Source organism: Esox lucius, chromosome 15 (assembly GCF_011004845.1).
Source record: "Esox lucius isolate fEsoLuc1 chromosome 15, fEsoLuc1.pri, whole genome shotgun sequence".
Classification (NCBI taxonomy): domain Eukaryota; kingdom Metazoa; phylum Chordata; class Actinopteri; order Esociformes; family Esocidae; genus Esox; species Esox lucius.
The window spans coordinates 6,805,993-6,825,425 of NC_047583.1; the positions used below are offsets into that span (position 1 = coordinate 6,805,993).

The 19,433-nt window shown below is 47.2% G+C and overlaps 1 protein-coding gene across 4 annotated transcripts; it reads right to left on the minus strand.

Moving 5' to 3' along the window:
• Window positions 1-619: 619 nt before the first annotated feature.
• On the minus strand, window positions 620-10,262 carry ccdc177 (coiled-coil domain containing 177). Of its 4 annotated transcripts, none has more exons than XM_010865342.4 (4): window positions 10,116-10,262; window positions 3,135-8,692; window positions 2,036-2,112; window positions 620-1,922 (listed from the first exon to the last, which is right to left on the minus strand). In XM_010865342.4, the coding sequence occupies exons 1-2, from the start codon at window positions 10,158-10,160 to the stop codon at window positions 5,684-5,686; spliced, it is 3,054 nt and encodes a 1,017-aa protein (XP_010863644.3). In that variant the 5' UTR covers window positions 10,161-10,262; the 3' UTR covers window positions 620-1,922; window positions 2,036-2,112; window positions 3,135-5,683. The 4 variants fall into 4 exon arrangements, with proteins under 4 accessions (XP_010863644.3, XP_019909351.3, XP_010863646.3 ...); XM_020053792.3 differs by adding an exon at window positions 9,455-9,847 and having other exon boundaries at window positions 620-2,112; XM_010865344.4 differs by lacking the exon at window positions 2,036-2,112.
• Between the last annotated feature and the right edge of the window lie 9,171 nt (window positions 10,263-19,433).

Below are 19,433 nucleotides of genomic sequence, written 5' to 3' on the forward strand. Positions count from 1 at the left end.
AATGCACAGAGATTGTTCCAGATTCTCTGAATCTTTGGATGATATTATGCACTGTAGATGATGATAACTTCAAACTCTTTGCAATTTTTCTCTGAGAAACTCTGCCCATCTTGACTTCTGAGAGACACTGCCACTCTGAGAGGCTCTTTTTATACCCAATCATGTTGCCAAGTGACATAATAAGTTGCAAATTGGTCCTCCAGCTGTTCCTTATCTGTACATGTAACTTTTCCGGCCTCTTATTGCTACCTGTCCCAACTTTTTTGGAATGTGTAGCTCTCATGAAATCCAAAATGAGCCAATATTTGGCATGACATTACAAAATGTCTCACTTTCAACATTCGATATGTTATCTATGTTCTATTGTGAATTAAATATACGTTTATGAGATTTGTAAATTATTCCATTCCTTTTTTACTCACAATTTGTACACTGTCCCAACTTTTTTGGAATCGGGTATATATATTGTCATTAAATAGTATATAACACTTTTCCAAGATGTTGATATGAACTACAAAAAACACTTTCTGATTGTGTGATACCTCTATGGTAGAAACCAAAGACGCTCTCTTTAAATTAAACTGTAAATTCAATTATCTCTTTTACACCCAGCCAACCAATCAATGAAAATTGTATTTTATTTCACATGTCTTTGATTGTTGATTGTATCTACACAAATAGCTTTGTGTCCTTTAAAAAAAAAAAGTTAAACATTTGCAGATTGATAAAACATATGTACGTATTGTATGATGTGTATGTTTAAATCTGACAATTGGATATGAAAACCAGGTTTTAACTCAGCCTGGTCCCAGATCTGTTTATGTTCTTACTTGACAATGACCATAGGAGTTAGCAAGACAGCACAAACAGCTCTGAAAACAGGCTAGGTTCATGCTACATCTGTATATACTCTTCTTGACCAGCAACACAAAGTACAAAACACTCATCACTCACTATAAACAAGCATCTCACTGTAAATTATTAAAATGTCAGAATGAAAATAATATTAGTTCACACTGGTAACACATGTATTATCATATGAAAAGAAGCTATCATGTTCAGGGTCTGGAAATGTAATATTTAACCAAATATTGTTGAATTAATGAAAACAAATGCCTTGATGTTATTAAAGCTCTGGTGACCCTAAACAGGCCTTGTTCTGATCTGGTAAAGAGAACCGGAGCTTAACGGCTAAGAAGACCTCTGTTGGCCGTAGGTGGCCAGTAAAAACGGAAAATGGCAGAATTTATTTGGCAACTGGGTTAACATTCTCAAGACCTTCCCTGCCCTGGTCCCTTGAGCATGACCCTTAACCCTTAACCCCTAGTCAGTCCACAGGCGCAGCACCTTGAACCTGCTGACGAGCACCTAGCTCTTTGAGTCTTCAACAATGAAGTGTCGTTGTACTATGCTAACCTAGGCCTTGTTGTGGTGCAATGTGTTACGTAGAGGTGTTTTTTCTGAACGGGGTTCCGTGGATTTGTTCTGTAACAATGTTCTATAGTAGGGTTCTGTAGGACCGGGTTCTGTAGAGGTGTTCTTGAGAGATGTTCTGTAGAGGTGTTCTGTAGGACCAAGTTCTGTAGAGGTGTTCTCTAGAGGTGTTCTGTAGGACCGGGTTCTGTAGAGGTGTTCTTTAGAGGTGTTCTGTAGGACCGGGATCTGTAGAGGTGTTCTGTAGGACCGTGTTCTCTAGAGATGTTCCTTAGATTCTTTAGAGGTGTTCTATATATGTGTTCTGTCACTTCCGTGTTTATATTATTTACTGTATGTAACCTCTACACACACGGGACTGCTCTGGTACTGCAGGGCATCAGAGTTCTGCTGGGGGCTGGGTGTTGTGGTACTCTGTAGGAGATGTTGGGGGAGGTGGTCGGCAGGTGGGTGATGTCACTGCCCTTCCTACCCTCTGGGCCCACGGTCTGTAACACATAATCCGTTGTGACATTAGTGTGCAAGTCAAAATAAAGGAGATAAATATAGAATGTGTTCCTACATATAAAAAGCCTGTGTTTGTGTTATTCCGCCAGCTGACCTCATCTCCCTTCTGGCTAGGTTCTGAAGGACACCGAGCCAGCATTCCAGAAGGCAACCTAGTCCCCACGTAGAGGCCTGGTTGGAAGTAGAGCAGTATTAAAGGAACCGGGTGCCATTTTGGAACCCAGTCAGAGAGCTGCATTCAGCCTAATGCTTTTCTCTCTGCCAGACAGACCCAATGCTTTAGGAAAGAGGTCAAATAAATGTTGGGCTTCATCTTAACGTTTAAAATCCAGATGACTGATGGCAGATTATCTTTTATGTTAAAATAAACCATGTGACCAAATGGTCCAAGTCAGGTGTCAGTCAAAGCTCTGGCAGGGAGGGAGGGACTCATGGAGGGAAGGGGAGGGAGAGAGAGATGGGGAGAGGCGCAGATTGCAGATAGGCTGACTCTGTTGTCTGTGGTCTTAAGGGATTTCTCTCCCACATGCTGAACCCCGTCCAGCAGTGACCAGGAAGCAGAGCTCTGCAGTCTCCCTCTATGCTCTACAGATATTCATTGTAGTATTACACTATTTGTCCGGCTTCTCACCAATGAAGCTGGTTTAGGAATCGGCTGGCTAGATGAGAAACCTCCAACTGTAGGTGAGCTGGGAGGAGAGGCATGTCTGCTGTGTACAGGAATGAAAGTCATTTGTCCTCCTCTCACCCCACCAACAACACTCCCCACCTCCCCAGTTCTCTCCTCTCACCCCACCAACAACACTCCCCACCTCCCCAGTTCTCTCCCTCACCCCACCAACAACACTCCCCTCCTCCATCTTTCCACCCACCAACACTCCCCTCCTCCCTTCCATCTACCAGCAACACTCCCTTCTACATGCACTCGCTCTCTCTCTCTTCTTTCTCTCCTCCCCTCTCTCCTCTCTCAGCCCTATAACTCACTCCAGCACTTTCCTCACACCCTGGTGATGTTACCATGGCAACTCCTACATCAGAGGCAAATACCCTGTATTGCCCTCTTTTTTTCATCTAATAGGCTGTAATGTCAAGCTGTGTGTTTGTGTGAGTGTGTGTTTTGTCTGTATTGTACTATTATACTGAACACCTAATCAAAAATAAACATAGCACAAACATTATGAAACATTACATACCTGTTTCGCTTCCCAGCGGCCAACTCTGTTCCTGGTTTGAGGGAATAAATGATGGGTATCCATGACCTGAGAAGGTCTCTGGGACACATAACTGTTTCCTGTGGTGTCACATGGCACAAGGAGGTCTCTGGGACACATAACTGTTTCCTGTGGTGTCACATGGCATGATGAGGTCTCTGGGACACAGAACTGTTTCCTGTGGTGTCACATGGCATGATGAGGTCTCTGGGACACAGAACTGTTTGCTGTGGTGTTACATGGCATGATGAGGTCTCTGCTATTGTGTCACATGGCATGAGGAGGTCTCTGGGACACAGAACTGTTTCCTGTGGAGTCACATGGCATGATGAGGTCTCTGGGACACATAACTGTTTCCTGTTGTGTCACATGGCATGAGGAGGTCTCTTTGACACAGAACTGTTTCCTGTGGAGTCACATGGCATGAGGAGGTCTTTGGGACACAGAACTGTTTCCTGTGGAGTCACATGGCATTAGGAGGTCTCTGGGACACAAAACTGTTTCCTGTGGAGTCACATGGCATGAGGAGGTCCAGGAGGAAAGATTGTACAAATGCTTTTCCACTGCAGTTTTTACAGTAGGATCCAGGGAAGTATAGATTCCACCACTGAATCATTTAAATGATTCACTTGCTTTGGTTATGAAGACATGTTTCCTATTCCATTGAAACGTTTAGAAGGTCAGTCAATGGTACAGAATACCCATAGTGGTATTGCAGGTGAAGGGTACAGGTTCACTATGAAACCCATATTGGCTATATATTCTATACTATATTACCTGTAGAGGTGAATGATATAGATTCTACACTATAGAACCCACAGAGGTGAAGGATATGGCTTCTATACTATAGAACTCATAGAGGTGAAGGATATAGATTCTGTACTATAAAACCCATAGAGTTGAGGTTTATGGATTCTACACTACAAACCCCTTAGTGGGGAATGGCACAGATTCTACACTATAAGACCCAAAGATGTGACTGGTATAGGAGGGGTCCGTGAGGAGAGACAGCAGTAGAGTCTATAGGAAGGGTCTGTGAGGAGAGACAGCTGTAGGGTCTATAGGAGGGGTCCATTAGGGGAGACAGCTGTAGAGTCTAGCAGGAGGGTCCGTGAGGAGAGACAGCTGTGGAGTCTAGAAGGAGGGTCCGTGAGGAGAGACAGCTGTAGAGTTTATATGAGTCCGTGACGGGAGACAGCTGTAGAGTCTATAGGAGGTTGTCCGTGAGGAGAGACAGCTGTAGAGTCTAGAAGGTGAGTCCGTGAAGAGAGACAGCTGTAGAGTCTATAAGGAGGGTCTGTGAGGAGAGACAGCTGTAGAGTCTTTAGGAGGAGTCTGTGAGGAGAGACAGCTGTAGAGTCTATAGGAGTCCGTGAGGAGAGACAGCTGTAGAGTTTATATGAGTCCGTGAGGGGAGACAGCTGTAGAGTCTATAGGAGGAGTCCGTGAGGAGAGACAGCAGTAGAGTCTATATGAGGAGTCTGTGAGGAGAGACAGCTGTAGAGTCTATAGGAGGAGTCTGTGAGTAGAGACAGCTGTAGAGTCTATAGGAGGAGTCCGTGAGGAGAGACAGCTGTAGAGTCTATAGGAGGTTGTCTGTGAGGAGAGACAACTGTAGAGTCTATAGGAGGTTGTCCGTGAGGAGAGACAGCAGTAGAGTTTATATGAGTCCGTGAGGGGAGACACCGTCATCAGTAATTGGTTCATTGTTATTTGACTCACACGCTGGAGACCGGAGGACAGCCATTAGCTCAGTACTGTTACTGTACACACACACACACACACACACACGCACACAAACATACACACAAGCACACAGACAGCTTTGCATCTATGTCACAACATACAAAAGAATCCCTGGTGTGCTTAGCTAAGGGCTCTGTCCATTATAAACTATTCACTAATACTTTCTTCTTTGTCAACCCTTCTTCCTTTCTCCTGCCTCTCTCTTATTCTCTTTCTTCCTGACAACAAGAGAAGGGCTCCTTTAAAAGCAGCCAATGTAGCTAGTTGTCATGGATTTGTGTTTCCCGAGGCAACAATGCTTCTTTTCATTCCAAAAGCGTAGCTTTCCGTTGTGTAACCCTGACTAGGGCAAGCTAGCCAGAAGGGCTTGTGTAACTACGCACTGTTTTGAACAGAACATAGTATTTCCTGTACATGCTACAACTGTTAAGACTCCGCAAGGAAATTACTTTTTCCAAGTACATACACCCCCCCCCCTTTCATTAATATGCAATTGCTGAAGTGGTTAATAAACCAAAGCAATGGTTCCATCCAATAAGCAGACGAGGAGGGCCACAAAGAGGAAAGATGGGCAGTCACAGGACAGGACGGGTCGTCTATTGGACTGGAGCTATTGTTCCTTGTGAGACGATCTAAAGCTGTTCAGCATCGTGTGCAGTAATGAGCTAAGCTATAGCCAAGCACATAATGACCAGCAGTAAACCATAGTTAGCAGTTGTCCAGGGCACTGACCAGGAGAAGTCCACCAGTGGCGTCAAGGGGGCCATGGCCTCTTCGCCTAGCTATCATTTGTCCTCCAGGCTGGCTTTGAACTGGAACTGGGCCTCCAAAGCCATCTTATCGAAGGTCCTCATGTTGGTCTCCTCCCTGACCCGGTCTCTTACGTGAAAGGAGGCGCGGGCGGTGGAGCGGGCGCTCTCCAGCACAGCTCTCTTCTCCCTGAAGATCTGTTCGCTCTTCTCCAGCTTCCTCTCGATGGACTGCAGGAGCTCCATTCTCCTCGCCTGCTCCTCCTCTTCCACTCGCTGCCTGTTGAGCCGCTGTAGCCTCCCTTTCTCCTGTCTGCTTTGCACGGCCCGCTGGGCTTTCTCCTTGGCCCTCTCCTCTGCCACCAAGGCTGCCTGCTGGGCCCGTCTCTCTGCCTCCTTGGCCCGCGCCTCCAGCTGCTGTTTTTGTTCCTTCTCCCTTTTCTCTGCAGCCTTCCTGGCCTTCTGAATCTGCTGCTCCTCCCTCTTAGCCTTCTCCTTTAGCTCCCTGTCCCTCCGCTCCACAATCTGTTCATAGTTCTCGAGGGAACGGCTCAGCTTCTCCTCTGCAGCCTTCCGCGCCTCCTCTCGCTCCTCCTCCTCTCTCCGGGCAATCTCCCTGATCAGCGCAGCATGGCGCCTCTTCTCGGCCCGGTTCAGCCCTTCGCGCTCCTTCTGTGCCTGGTGCTCTTTCTCCTGCTTCTTCAGCTCGGCCATGGTGAGTTTCTCCCGGAGGAGGAGCTGCTCCTGTTCCAACACTGCTGCCCGTTCATCCTCCAGAGCCTTGAGGTTCTGCTCCTGCTGCTCCTTCTTCTGTTTCTCCTCCCGGGCCGCCTGCTGAAGCCGCTGCAGCCTGCTGCGCTCCTGCTGCTCCGCCAGGTCCCGCCGTCGCTCCTCGCTTTCCGCCGCCTGGCGCAGCTTGGCCGCCGCCGCCTCCCTTTCCTGCTGGCTCAGTCGACGCTGGCGGTGGGTCACCTGACACTGCCACGCCCGCTGGCACAGCAGCACCGCACGCTGTTTCTCCCGGTCCTCACGTTCCCGCTGCAGGTCGCCAAGGCGCTTCTCGCTGTCCCACTGCAGGTGAGCCACGTAGCGCGTCTGGCTCATGATGTCCTCCTCCTGGTACCTGGCAAGCATCAGGGCGGCAATCTTTCTGTCCCGCTCCGGGACAGCCTTCAGTCCCCGTCGCCTCACCTCCTTGACGATGCGCTCCACCTTCTGGGTGGTCTGGGGGGAGTGGCTCAGGTCACCCAGGCTCAGGCTTCGGCCCATCAGGGAGTTGAAGGTGGCCAGGGTGCGGGCCCGTGGGGACGACTTGGCCCAGTGGTCCCTGGGTCCGTCCCAGCTGTAGGAGGAGGAAGCGCCGGACTCCTCGCCAGAGGAGGTGCAGGTGGTGGTGGAGTTGGTGGTGGAGGTGGACATGGTGTCCTGCCTTCTCTGTAAGGACTCCAGGGAATGGCTTTTCCCTCTTCCCTTCGGGGTGCACGCTGGGTGACCGTTGAGGAGAGAAGACGGCCCTCCCGTTGCCCCCTGCCCTGTGATGCCGTTGAGAGTTGCAGTAGTCGGGGTGACCGGACTCGGGACAGAACTCTTGGTCATGGCAGAGGTCATGGAGACAGTGGCCCTGGGGAAGGAGGACGGTTTGGTGGATGGTCTGGGGAAGGTGTTGGAGGTTTTGGCCGTGCTGGTGGGGATCTTTCTGACCACCTGAGGGGGGCCTGAGACGGGCCTGGGTGCCTTGGTTTGTTCTGAGGTTGCAGAGGATTTAGGGCGTTTAATAGGACCGGAAGCAGATCCCGAACCAGAACCAGAGTGTGGTCCTCTAGTGGATGCAGAGACAGAGCTGAATGAGCTGGTTTTAGAGGACTTCAAGGAGCTGCTTCTAGCTAGCGGTGCTGTGCTACTTCTGTGAATGTCTGGACCCAACGTTACAGTACCGGTGGCTCTAGATGGCTGGCCAATGCTGCTGGGGGGAGGTTTAGATTTTGCTTCAGCAGAGGCCACTGCACCAGGTTTGGACTGCTGAGTCGAGCAGGCTGTGGCCTTGTGCTGCTCCTCTGGGGACGACGCCTTGTGCTGCTCCTCTGGGGACGATGCAGCGTGTCCATTGATCGCCGCCTGAAGGATCCTCCTCGTCTCCTCCCTGACGATCCTCTCTCTCTCCTCCCGGCACGCCCGCAGTTTGGCATGTCTGTCCTTCTCGTACACCTCGAACATGCCCGTCGCCACCCGCATGGACCGCCCGGGGGCATCGCGGGCAAATTCCGACAGCGGGCGGCACAGGAGCTCCACCGGTTTGACCCCGCAGCGGGCACAGGCCTCCAGTGAGCGGGGGCTGGTCAGGACGTAGCGGCTGCCCTCCGCCACCGGGGTGTCAAAGTTGTAGAGATCCAGGTGCAGCTTGGGCGATGGTTCTCTCGGTGCTAGGTCACTGCTCCTGTGCTGGAGGCCCGTCGGCGACGGGCTGGGGGGCTGGCTTCTGTCAGGAGGAGGAGTTGCTTCCTCATGACACGCCAGAGGGTTCTCAAGCTGGGTATGTGGAGGGGGAGGGCTTGGAGGCTGGAGGTCTGGAGGGGGAGGGCTGGGAGGCTGGAGGTCTGGAGGGGGAGGGCTGGGAGGCTGGAGGTCTGGATGGGGAGGGCTGGGAGGCAGGAGGTTTGGAGGGGGAGGGCTAAGAAACTGGAGGCTTTGGAGGGGAGGAATGGAAGAATGTTGGTTTATTTGGTGCGAAGGCTGAAGCTGGAAGTTGTTTGGAGGGCAAGCCAGCTGGGTGTACGGACTGGGAGGGCTGGCCTCCTGACCAACCGGGGGAGGGGCTGCCGTCCTCTCGCCCAGTCCAGCAGAGCGTGAGGGCGTTGTCTCCCCCAGCCCAGTGGAGTGTGTGGGCGTGGCCTCTGCATCGCTGCCCTCCTCTGTTGCTTTCCCATCCCCTTGGTCTGGTAGTCTGGGGGCATCCATCTGTGAGCCAGAATCCAACTTTGATGCTTCCGTCTCTGGGCCTTTTCCCTTGGTCTGGTCCTCTGGCTCGGATGGGTCAACCATGGCAGGCTAAAAACAGAGGGAAGAGAAGATGAAAGGAGGGATAGAGGGATGAAGGGGGTGGAGGGCGGGAATGATCGATGTATATGTATAATTTTTAAAAAGCTGGATTATACATATCTGGCCATCTCTGTCCAGGGCTTAAGAGTGGGGAAATCTGTGTTTCTGGGTGAAGGAATTTCTGCATATTTGACATGCATGAATGGCGGGGACTGCTGCATCCGTCCATACGTACTCTTTCATGATGCACACGTCGATTATACTCTGAATGAAGCCTCGGGGAAATTATGACGATGCATCACTGAACAAACATCAGCAAGTAGTGGAATTTTACTACGTCGAAAGGGAAGCTATTAATTTATATGAATTATTACTAGTCTAAACCATTGCATTTATAATTATTTTACATTGCTTCGATCAAGCAGATGGCAGTGCAAGTATAACACGCCACCCACAACCAAACATACTAACACTTTATTACAGACGTTGTTGAATGTGCTTTAAATAGAATAGAGACATATTAACACCACAATTAAGGGATCTATAAACCGATTGCCTTTATAGTATTTTCTTAATACCTCAAGGCCTACACTGAAACCAGTGTGTTACAACGGAATAAGCAGGTTTATCATAGGCCATCTCTATCAAAACAACTATTACATCGCATCATCTTCACTAATAAACGATTTCACTTCTAACCAAATTAATACAGAACAAATGTCGCGTATGAATAGTGATATATCATATTAACGGAACCAATTGCGCACTAACCTGCCACTGCGCCGACTTTCTAAACCGATGCTTATTACATCCGAATGAGCGTGCTTCGTCTCCTCCGCACCATCACACCGCATAGGCTACTACCAGGTGACGGAGAAAAGAGTCTGACAGATTCGGACAGACTCAGCGATTAAAGAGCACATCACCACACATCGTCGCCACGTCTCCTCGGCGACGCAGCACAGACGTTGCTTTCTCCAAGTATCGGTCAATATTATTTGATGACTCGATCCAATGCAGTCTTTCGCTGCAATTAAAATTGTCCACATTTTCACTCCAAACGGCCTGTTGTTATTCGACCAGGGTATATTTGAATTTGTTCGGTGGACTCCGTGCTCTGCCTTCATCTCATCTCTCCATCCTCTACAACCGCCCGCCTGCTGCCTGCTTGTGACAATATGCAAAAACATTGTGCAGTGCCACTGCAATCCTTATTCAGTTTCCCTTTGTCCGCTCCACTCACGACACAAAACAATATTAGAATATTACGAGAAAATCTAGTGAACTGCTTTCCAGACGAAAACACGTCGTCATCAGAGGCGAATTTAGGATTGTTATCCTACAAGTTTAAATACGATTTAGTAATATTTTACAGCCTATATTAATAGAAAATAAATTACATAATTTTTTACACACTAGGTAACCGACTTACCTTGTTAAAAATCCCTAAAGCTTCCAAAAAATACATGTTTATCATAAAATATATAAATAGATACAATTCTGTGTTCAACACATTTTAATGCGCTGTTACTTCATCCGTCTGTCGCCTACCATCTGCCCATAGAATGTACAATATGTTGCCAGCAGACTTCCGTGGTGGTGACCAAGGTTGTAATGAACAAAGAACCCCACTAGGTGGTGGTGGAAGCTTAGTTAATAGGTTTACGTCTTCGAGACGGTTTGACGGCATAGATGGACATCTCCATCAATGGCATCCGCCGTTTTAATTTAGTAAGCTGAATGAAAATTCCAACGTTATTGGTTATCACTTCTAATGACCCAGACTCTCATTGGTTTGTCTCTCATAATTACCCAGTTGGTCATTGGCTGATCCCTCCTGATGAATGTTGGTCATGTGACCACAACTCCAATCTGGTCAACAGAAAGGCTCAGCCAATTAATTGTATCCAAATGTACTAGATTAACATGTACAGTTGACCTTATTGACACTGGCCATACTGGAACCGACAGTGGCGTAGATATACAATGGTACAGATGCACAGGTAAGACATCTTCCCATCTTTTTGTTCACAACACTAAGTTCACTGATAGCATTTAAAGAGAGAGAGAGAGAATTGAGTGAGTAGAAAAAGAGAGAGAGCAGAGCAGAGCAGAGAGATAGAGGTACATGCCTTTGTCCATCACCACACACTCTCAGTGTGTTGCTATAAGAACTTTGCTGCAGTTGGTTGGAATTGAACATCCCCAATAAGGATGTACTGTAATATTTCATTTTCTGAATGCTGTTTCTATACAGGTCTGTGTTTAGCAACTGACACGTTACCAAGCTTGTGTCTGAGATCCCCAAACTCACATAATATTTATTTGATATTACAAGTGGGGCTTAGCCTCTATTTAAAATGATTCCCCAGTGTACTTTCCGTGCAGTTCTCCATGTCAACACAATATGAATTCTACAAACACACTTTAAAATCCTGCTGGCTATTCTCTTCTTCACCACATGTTCCATTGTTTTTCAGTGTTTTTCTAGTGTTCCCTGGAACATCTAATTCCCTCTCCACGCTATAACCTCCATCACTTATGAAATCATCTTTACTATGAACAAGACATCTAAAAAAATTTGATACCCAACAAGGATTTTTTCTCAGCCGAGATTCTGTGTTTAAAGAGAAACTGTTTTCATGGCGAGGTACTGGAGAAGTAGGCAAGATTTAAAGACAGACAGAGACAGACAGAAAAACAGACAAAAATAGTGACAGACAGAGCATCGGATAGACAGACAGAATGGCAGAGACAGATAGAACAGATGAACACAGAGAGACAGACAACTTCTGAGAGACACAGACAGGCAGAATGACCGAAAGCCTGATAGTATGCTGATGGACTAGAAACAAATACTCTGTTAAATTCCTTTTGCTCCTGAACCTGTTGAGAAATCTTTGGTTCCTGATTGGACACTTTCGGTTTTTCACTGTGGGTTGTCTATATAAGCCAGAAGGGTTATTTTACCTGCAACTGAAAAGGTTTTCTTCCTGGGTTCCAATCATAGTACAGAGTTTTCCCAATCCTCTGTGCTATACTGTCCTGTTGCTATTTGCTTTATGGAGTTACAGACTGGGTGTCTGTACTGTTGCTACTTGCTTTATGGGGTTACAGACTGGGTGTCTGTACTGTTGCTACTTGCTTTATGTTGTTACAGACTGGGTGTCTGTACTGTTGCTACTTGCTTTATGGGGTTACAGACTGGGTGTCTGTTCTGTTGTTACTTGCTTTTTGGGATTACAGACTGGGTGCCTGTACTGTTACTACTTGCTCTTTGGGGTTACAGAGTGGGTGTCTGTACTGTTACTACCTGCTCTTTGGGGTTACAGACTGGGTGTCTGTACTGTTACTACTTACTCTTTGGGGTTACAGACTGGGTGTCTGTACTGTTACTACTTACTCTTTGGGGTTACAGACTGGGTGTCTGTACTGTTGCTACTTGCTCTTTGGGGTTACAGACTGGGAGTCTGTACTGTTGCTACTTGCTCTATGGGGTTACATTGCGACCACAGCTGATGTAACAGGGCTTCATGAAATACATTTGATAGATAGGGCTATGCTCAAGCTACGCACTATGTAGGGAATAGAGTATTTGGGATGCCTCCTGGGAAATATAGCTAATGGACTGGGCTGAATAAGTACTTTTACGTAAGATTTAGGGTGAACACTTCAATTAATAAATCCACTTCACACCCGGTACCCGTGCCGTGTATGGGCCCGGGGCCCGCCAAAACATTGGATGCTACCGGCAGAACAGGAAGAGAGCTGAGAGATTCCCGACCACACAGCACAACGGGACAGAGAAACAGAGAGGTACGCGGGTGGGGGGGTTGAGAAATAGAGATCGAGAGAGAGAAAGAGAGAGAGATGGAGACATCAGGGAAAGATTGAGATAGAGATTGAGGGTGAGAAAGATTTACGGAGAGATAGAGCGGGATTAGATAACTGAGCCCTACGGAGATGGCGGGGATGACCCACTAAACTTCTGACCCAACAGCGGTGTGCTGCATGGACCACTGCCTGTGTATTTTGTGTGTGGATCTGGGGAGCCGCGCGCTGCTTTAATTGGCCCGTGAGCCGCTCCAACAAGCTGCTCGTATCACCCGCGGAACATCGAACGGTAAGAAGTGACAACAGGGAACGTGCTGACTGGTTTGTTACACGGGGTCATGGGGTCACGGGGCCGTAGGGTCCAGGGGAGCGATGGGGTGGGGGTGGGGGGGGGGGCACCTGGGTGGCTGTGTCTCTCCACAGTTCACTGATGCGGGGGTATGCTGCCCTCACTGGGGTTCATCTGGGGGTGAGGCTTCTGCTCAGTCATGGAACCCTAAACCAGGCCTGGATAGGTTGCTTAGTGTAGATCAGGGCTGCTCATGACTGTTCCTCTGTTCCTGGAGAGCTACCACCCTGTAGGTTCTCTCTCCAACCCAGATTTTGCCCACCTGATTCTAATAATGAGCTGGATAAAAAGCTATGTCAAGTTAGTCACAACTGGGGATGGAGAGAAAACCTAGTGGAGGACCAGGATCTATAGGACCAGGATTGAGCAGATGAACCAAGGACTGAATGGGTTGGTTAATGTAGATGAACCAAGGACTGAATGGGTTGGTTAATGTAGATGAACCAAGGACTGAATGGGTTGGTTAATGTAGATGAACCAAGGACTGAATGGGTTGGTTAGTGTAGATAAACCTAGGACTGAATGGGTTGATTAGTGTAGATGAACCAAGGACTGAATTGGTTGGTTGGAGTAGATGAACCATGGACTAATGGGTTGATTAGTGTAGATGAACCAAGGACTAATGAGTTGGTTGGTGTAGATGAACCAAGGACTTAATGGGTTGGTTGGAGTAGATGAACCAAGGACTAATGGGTTGATTAGTGTAGATGAACCAAGGACTTAATGGGTTGGTTAGTGTAGAGATATATGTGTGTGTATGTATATATATATATATATATGTGTGTGTGTGTGTGTATGTATGTATGTATGTACACTCACCTAAAGGATTATTAGGAACACCATACTAATACTGTGTTTGACCCCCTTTCGCCTTCAGAACTGCCTTAATTCTACGTGGCATTGATTCAACAAGGTGCTGAAAAATACTGGGTTGAGATCTGGTGACTGTGGAGGCCATTCCAGTACAGTGAACTCATTGTCATGTTCAAGAAACCAATGTGATGTGGTGCATTATCCTGCTGGAAGTAGCCATCAGAGGATGGGTACATACTGGTCATAAAGGGATGGACATGGTCAGAAACAATGCTCAGGTAGGCCGTGGCATTTAAATGATGCCCCATTGGCACTAAGGGGCCTAAAGTGTGCCAAGAAAACATCCACCACACCAAAACACCACCACCAGCCTGCACAGTGGTAACAAGGCATGATGGATCCATGTTCTCATTCTGTTTACGCCAAATTCTGACTCTACCATCTGAATGTCTCAACAGAAATCGAGACTCATCAGACCAGGCAACATTCTTCCAGTCTTCAACTGTCCAATTTTGGTGAGCTCGTGCAAATTGTAGCCTCTTTTTCCCATTTGTGGAGATGAGTGGTACCCGGTGGGGTCTTCTGCTGTTGTAGCCCATCCGCCTCAAGGTTGTGTGGGTTGTGGCTTCACAAATGCTTTGCTGCATACCTCGGTTGTAACAAGTGGTTATTTCAGTCAAAGTTGCTCTTCTATCAGCTTGAATCAATCGGCCCATTCTCCTCTGACCTATAGCATCAACAAGGCATTTTCACCCACAGGACTGCCGCATACTGGATGTTTTTCCCTTTTCACACCATTCGAAATACTCAGACCGGCCCGTCTGGCACCAACAACCATGCCACACTCAAAATTGCTTAAATCACCTTTCTTTCCCATTCTGACATTCAGTTTGGAGTTCAGGAGATTGTCTTGACCAGGACCACACCCCTAAATGCATTGAAGCAACTGCCATGTGATTGGTTGATTAGATAATTGCATTAATTAGAAATTGAACAGGTGTTCCTAATAATCCTTTAGGTGAGTGTATATGTGTGTGTGTATATATATATATATACGGTATATATGTGTATTTATTTTTTTCTCCACAAATTAACACCTAACACCCAAATATATTTACTTAGTTCAGGTGCCTAAGACTTTCGCATAGTACTGTACAGCATATATTACTATTATTTCTAAAACCATTGAATGCTCTCCTCTGGAAGTTAAGAGAAAAAAAGCAGATATTTATACAACTGAATACACGTTCTAAGTACATGAGTCAGCGCACCACCATTTAGACAACCTTAAAGGTTATTGAAAAGTGATCCCTTAAATAGAAACTCACGCTTGGACCCTATTCCCCCTCTGTTGTGCTCTACTTTAGGCTACCCTCTTCCCTATCAACACACTTCAGACCACCACATCCCCTACATAGTTTGCCACCGGCTGACTCAGTCCTCCCTGTGAAGACTGGGACCTCTGCTTGCCCCCGGTTCCATTTCCAGCCTGGCTTTTCCAACAGAAAGGGACAGGTTTTCATGACAGTTTCTACAACCCCCCTCAACCCCCCCCCCCCCCCCCCCCCCCTCCACCCCCACCTCCAGGCCGCCACTTCCCACCTCACAGCGCCGCCCCTCCTCCCACCGCTTAACCAGGGAAAATGGCTGGTCCCAATGACAGAGCTGTTAATTCAATCAGCGGAGTGCTATGCTCGATTAGGCATCCATAAGGGCCCGGCTGGATGCTGCAGGCTGTAGGCAGGGTGTGGGCAGGGTGCAGGCAGGGTCCGGGGGCCCCGCGGAGGGCAGAGAACCCAGCCCCCAGGGCCTGTAATTGTGGATGACAGTGGGTAAACAGAGGGTGAATAGGCAGTGCAGGTGCGGAACTCTCCAGGCATGGCTCAATAGCCTTGTTCACACCCATTCTCTCGCCTCTCTCTCCCTCTATCTCTCTCTCTTTCTGTCTCTCTCGCTGTCTTTTTGACCTTCTGCAGGCCACTGTTGTGAATGAGAATTTCTTGTTAGTTGAATGAAATATAGGGAAAATAACAATTGAAATAAACTGTCCATAATCTGTCCACGCTCTCCTAACTCTTTCCTCTCTCAGTCCATCTCACTGTCCTCTCTCTAGCATGGAAAGAAGAAAACAGATGAACAACCGCTCAGAAATGTACAAGGCTATTGTGTATTTTTTATGACTGGCCAGGACACACACAGTTTTCATCTGCAAGATGTACTGTCTCTACATTTTCTCCTAACAAAATCCACATTTTCTGCTCTACACAATTCAAGACATCTGGTAATTCTGTCTTTAAATTTCAGAAAATAAATAACTCAAATTGAATCATATTCAGAGCAGTGGAATCGGAAATGTTTCATTTTGAACTTGTACCAACCAAAAGTGTTTTCAAAGTCTTTCCTGTTACAGCGTCCGTGTGTTTCCTGTTTCCTGTCTCTACGGCCAGACAAGGGCCACTGAGCCGTGCACTGTCGAATTATTTGATCCTTGGTGTTGTGCTATATATAGAATAAAGTATGTAATTCATTTTGATTGTATTTTTTCAATCAAGTTATTTTTAATCAAGATTTAAGTCTTGTTCTTTTTGTTTAAGTTTTGTTATTGACGTTCAAGTGGTTAAATTTCGCTGGTGCTTCTAGGCCAACTGCTCTAAATGGTCTCTCTGAACTCTGTCTCTGTCCTCTCTCTGTCCTCTCTCTTTATTTACATTTTATGTGTGTGTGAAATGGAACAAGGGAGAACGAGTTAGGATCATTTGGATATTTTAGACAATTTTATTGTTTGTTTTTTCTGTTCTTGTGTTAATGGGTGTTTATGTCACAGCAGGGTATGTGTATCTGTGTGTAACTGTCTGCGTGTGTTACCTTCATGCGTGTGTGTTATCTTTATATCTTAATGTGAATCTGTGTGTTTACTTAGGATTTATAATGTAGGACACTAGTCTCCACAGGTATGTGCATGCATACTTGTTAGAGAATCATGAGAGCTGCTGTCCAGAAAGCTTGGTTGGCCGGCCTGGGGTCTGTGGGCTAGTTGACTCTGGGTCTCTGGACTGGTTGGCCTGGGGTCTCTGGGATGGTAGGCCTAGGGTCTCTGGGATGGTTGGCCTGGGGTCTCTGGGATTGTTGGCCTGGGTTGTCTGGACTGGTTGGCCTGGGTTCTCTGGGCTGGTTGGTCAAAGATCTGGGCTGGTTGACCTGTGGTCTCTGGGCTGGTTGGCCTGAGGGTCTTTGGGATGGTTGGCCTGGGGTCTCTGAGATTGTTGGCCTAGGGTCTGGCCTGGTTGGCCTGGTGTCTGGGCTGGTAGGCCTGGTGTCTGGGCTGGTTGGCCTGGGTCTGGGCTGGTTGCCCTGGGGTCTGTGGGCTTAATGGTCAGCCTGGGGTCTCTGGGCTGGTTGGCTGGCCTGGGCTCTCTGGGTTGGGTGACCTGGGGTCTCTGGGTTGGCCGGCCTGGGGTCTCTGGGTTGGCCGGCCACGGTGCTACATGGATTTGGGAGCTAGTGAAAATTGCAGCCAGTACATTTAAAAGATGTGGAATTCATCAAATTAAATCCAGATGAGGAACTTTAAAGGGAGAGGCCTTTCTATCTGACCTCACATATTTTTGTTTGAAGTCCTCCCTCTCCCTCTCTCCCTTCTCTCTCCCCCTCTCTCTTCTCTCTCTTCCTCTCTCTCCCTGCTCCTCTCTCTTTTCCTCCTCTTTCTACTTCTCTCTCTCTTTTTGTTTACTTCTTCCACCACTCCCAACAAAGACATCTCAGGAAAAGGCTTTTTCTAAATTGCTGTCACTTTTCAAAAATGACCAGGATTCCCTGATTCTGTTTCTTCCTGATTCTTCAAATAATCAAGCCAGGATGTGTTGAAATCCTGTAGATTTTGGGAAAATTCTGGGAAATGTGGAACTTTGAACAAGAAATGGTAATATAGATACTACAAACAGTATGTGTGCTCAATCAGCATTTCTTTAATATCACACTACAGCATTTCACTTATTGTTCATTAGGGGGAGAGGGCCTTCTATTCTCCATAGGACATCATCATCAAACCATATGAACAATTACATAAAAATGTTTACGATTAAAGCCTTGTTGTACATAAAAAAAAGAAATTGTTTTTTACCATCAATTGAGTTTTTTTCACACATCAGAGATAAAGTATGTTAAAATAAGTCGAGAAGACAGAGCTTTTAATAAACATTTTAGTATTCATGGTTGTGTAAGAATACTAGCAACAATTATCACAGTCCAATATGCGCGTTACTCAGGAATTATATTTTAGTTGAACACTAATTGTAATGACATACGGTATTTGGTATTACTTAAGATGATCGCCACTTAAACCACAGCTGCTCATTACCACTCAGCTTTTCTTCTTTTATAGATTAAAATGTCCATTCAGTACGTCATCACATTTGTATTGTAAAGTCTAGTCCGTGAACACCTGTCGTGGTTGAATGTCTGTGGTCATTTCCATGTTTCCTCTGAGGGGCGGCAGTCTTGGCCCTAACCCCTGTGTTTTGGTGTCTACAGAGAACACACACCTGATCCTGTACTGGGTAATGGTGGCGGTAACTTGGTTGACTTCTGTTGGCTTCCCAAATAGCCTGTTCCTTATGTGGTGTGCTACTTTCTTTACCAGAGAATATGCTACCATGAGAAAACAAGACTGGGTGCCATGAAGGACAGTGTCAGTGTCGAGAGACACCTGCTAATGTCCTCTTTAATGGTGTTGGCTGTCAGGGACTCGGGGGTAGGGGGCTGGTGGGGGGGTGGTGCTGGGGAGGGCCTAGCCAGTAATTTGGGGGTACATTTCTTTACAGCTTGTTCATTCAGTCTGTTTTATCTTGCCTGGCGGTCTTTCAAGGCTGGCCAAATGACAACAGAATTAAGTAGTGAGACAAGGTTTTCCTTCAAAAAGTTTCACACCAGTGAAAAATATTTGTCTTTGTTTGAGGGGTGGAGGGATGGAGGGGTGGAGAGATGGGTGGATGATGGGTGGAGTGATGGAGGGATGTAGGGGTGCATGGGAGGATGAATGAGAAGGGAAGGGATAGTGGAGAAATTGGATGAAGAGATTGAGGGATGATGGGTGGAGTGATGGAGGGATGATGGGTGGAGTGATGGAGGGGTGATGGTTGGAGTCATGGAGGGATGAGGGGTGGAGGGATGGAGGGATGATTCTCGTGAATTTAACAATTTGCAGTAGCTTAATCAGATTAAGTAAGATGTTCAAGGACACAAATACAGATAATACAACTCAGGGATTTGGGCCGGCAACCTTTCGATCACTGTTTCAATGCCCCAACTGCTATGTCATCTGTTTCACATGGAGGCGTTGAGGGGTGGAGAGGAGATATGAGGGTGGAGAAACAGTGGAACTTCTATTTCATTGTACGTTACATGTTTTTCATTTGTATTGCTTTTATTTATATGTATTTGCTTAATATATTTCATTTTATTATTTTATGTGAAGTGCATTGCGTTACATCTATGTACGATCATCATCATCATTTTCTTCCACTTTTCCGGGGCCGGGTCGCGGGGGCAGCAGTCTAAGCAGAGATGCCCAGACTTCCCTCTCCCCAGACACTTCCTCCAGCTCTTCCGGGGGGACACAGAGGCGTTCCCAGGCCAGCCGGGAGACATAGTCCCTCCAGCGTGTCCTAGGTCTTCCCCGGGGTCTCCTCCCGGTGGGACGGGCCCGGAACACCTTCCCAGGAAGGCGTTCCGGAGGCATCCGAAACAGATGCCCAA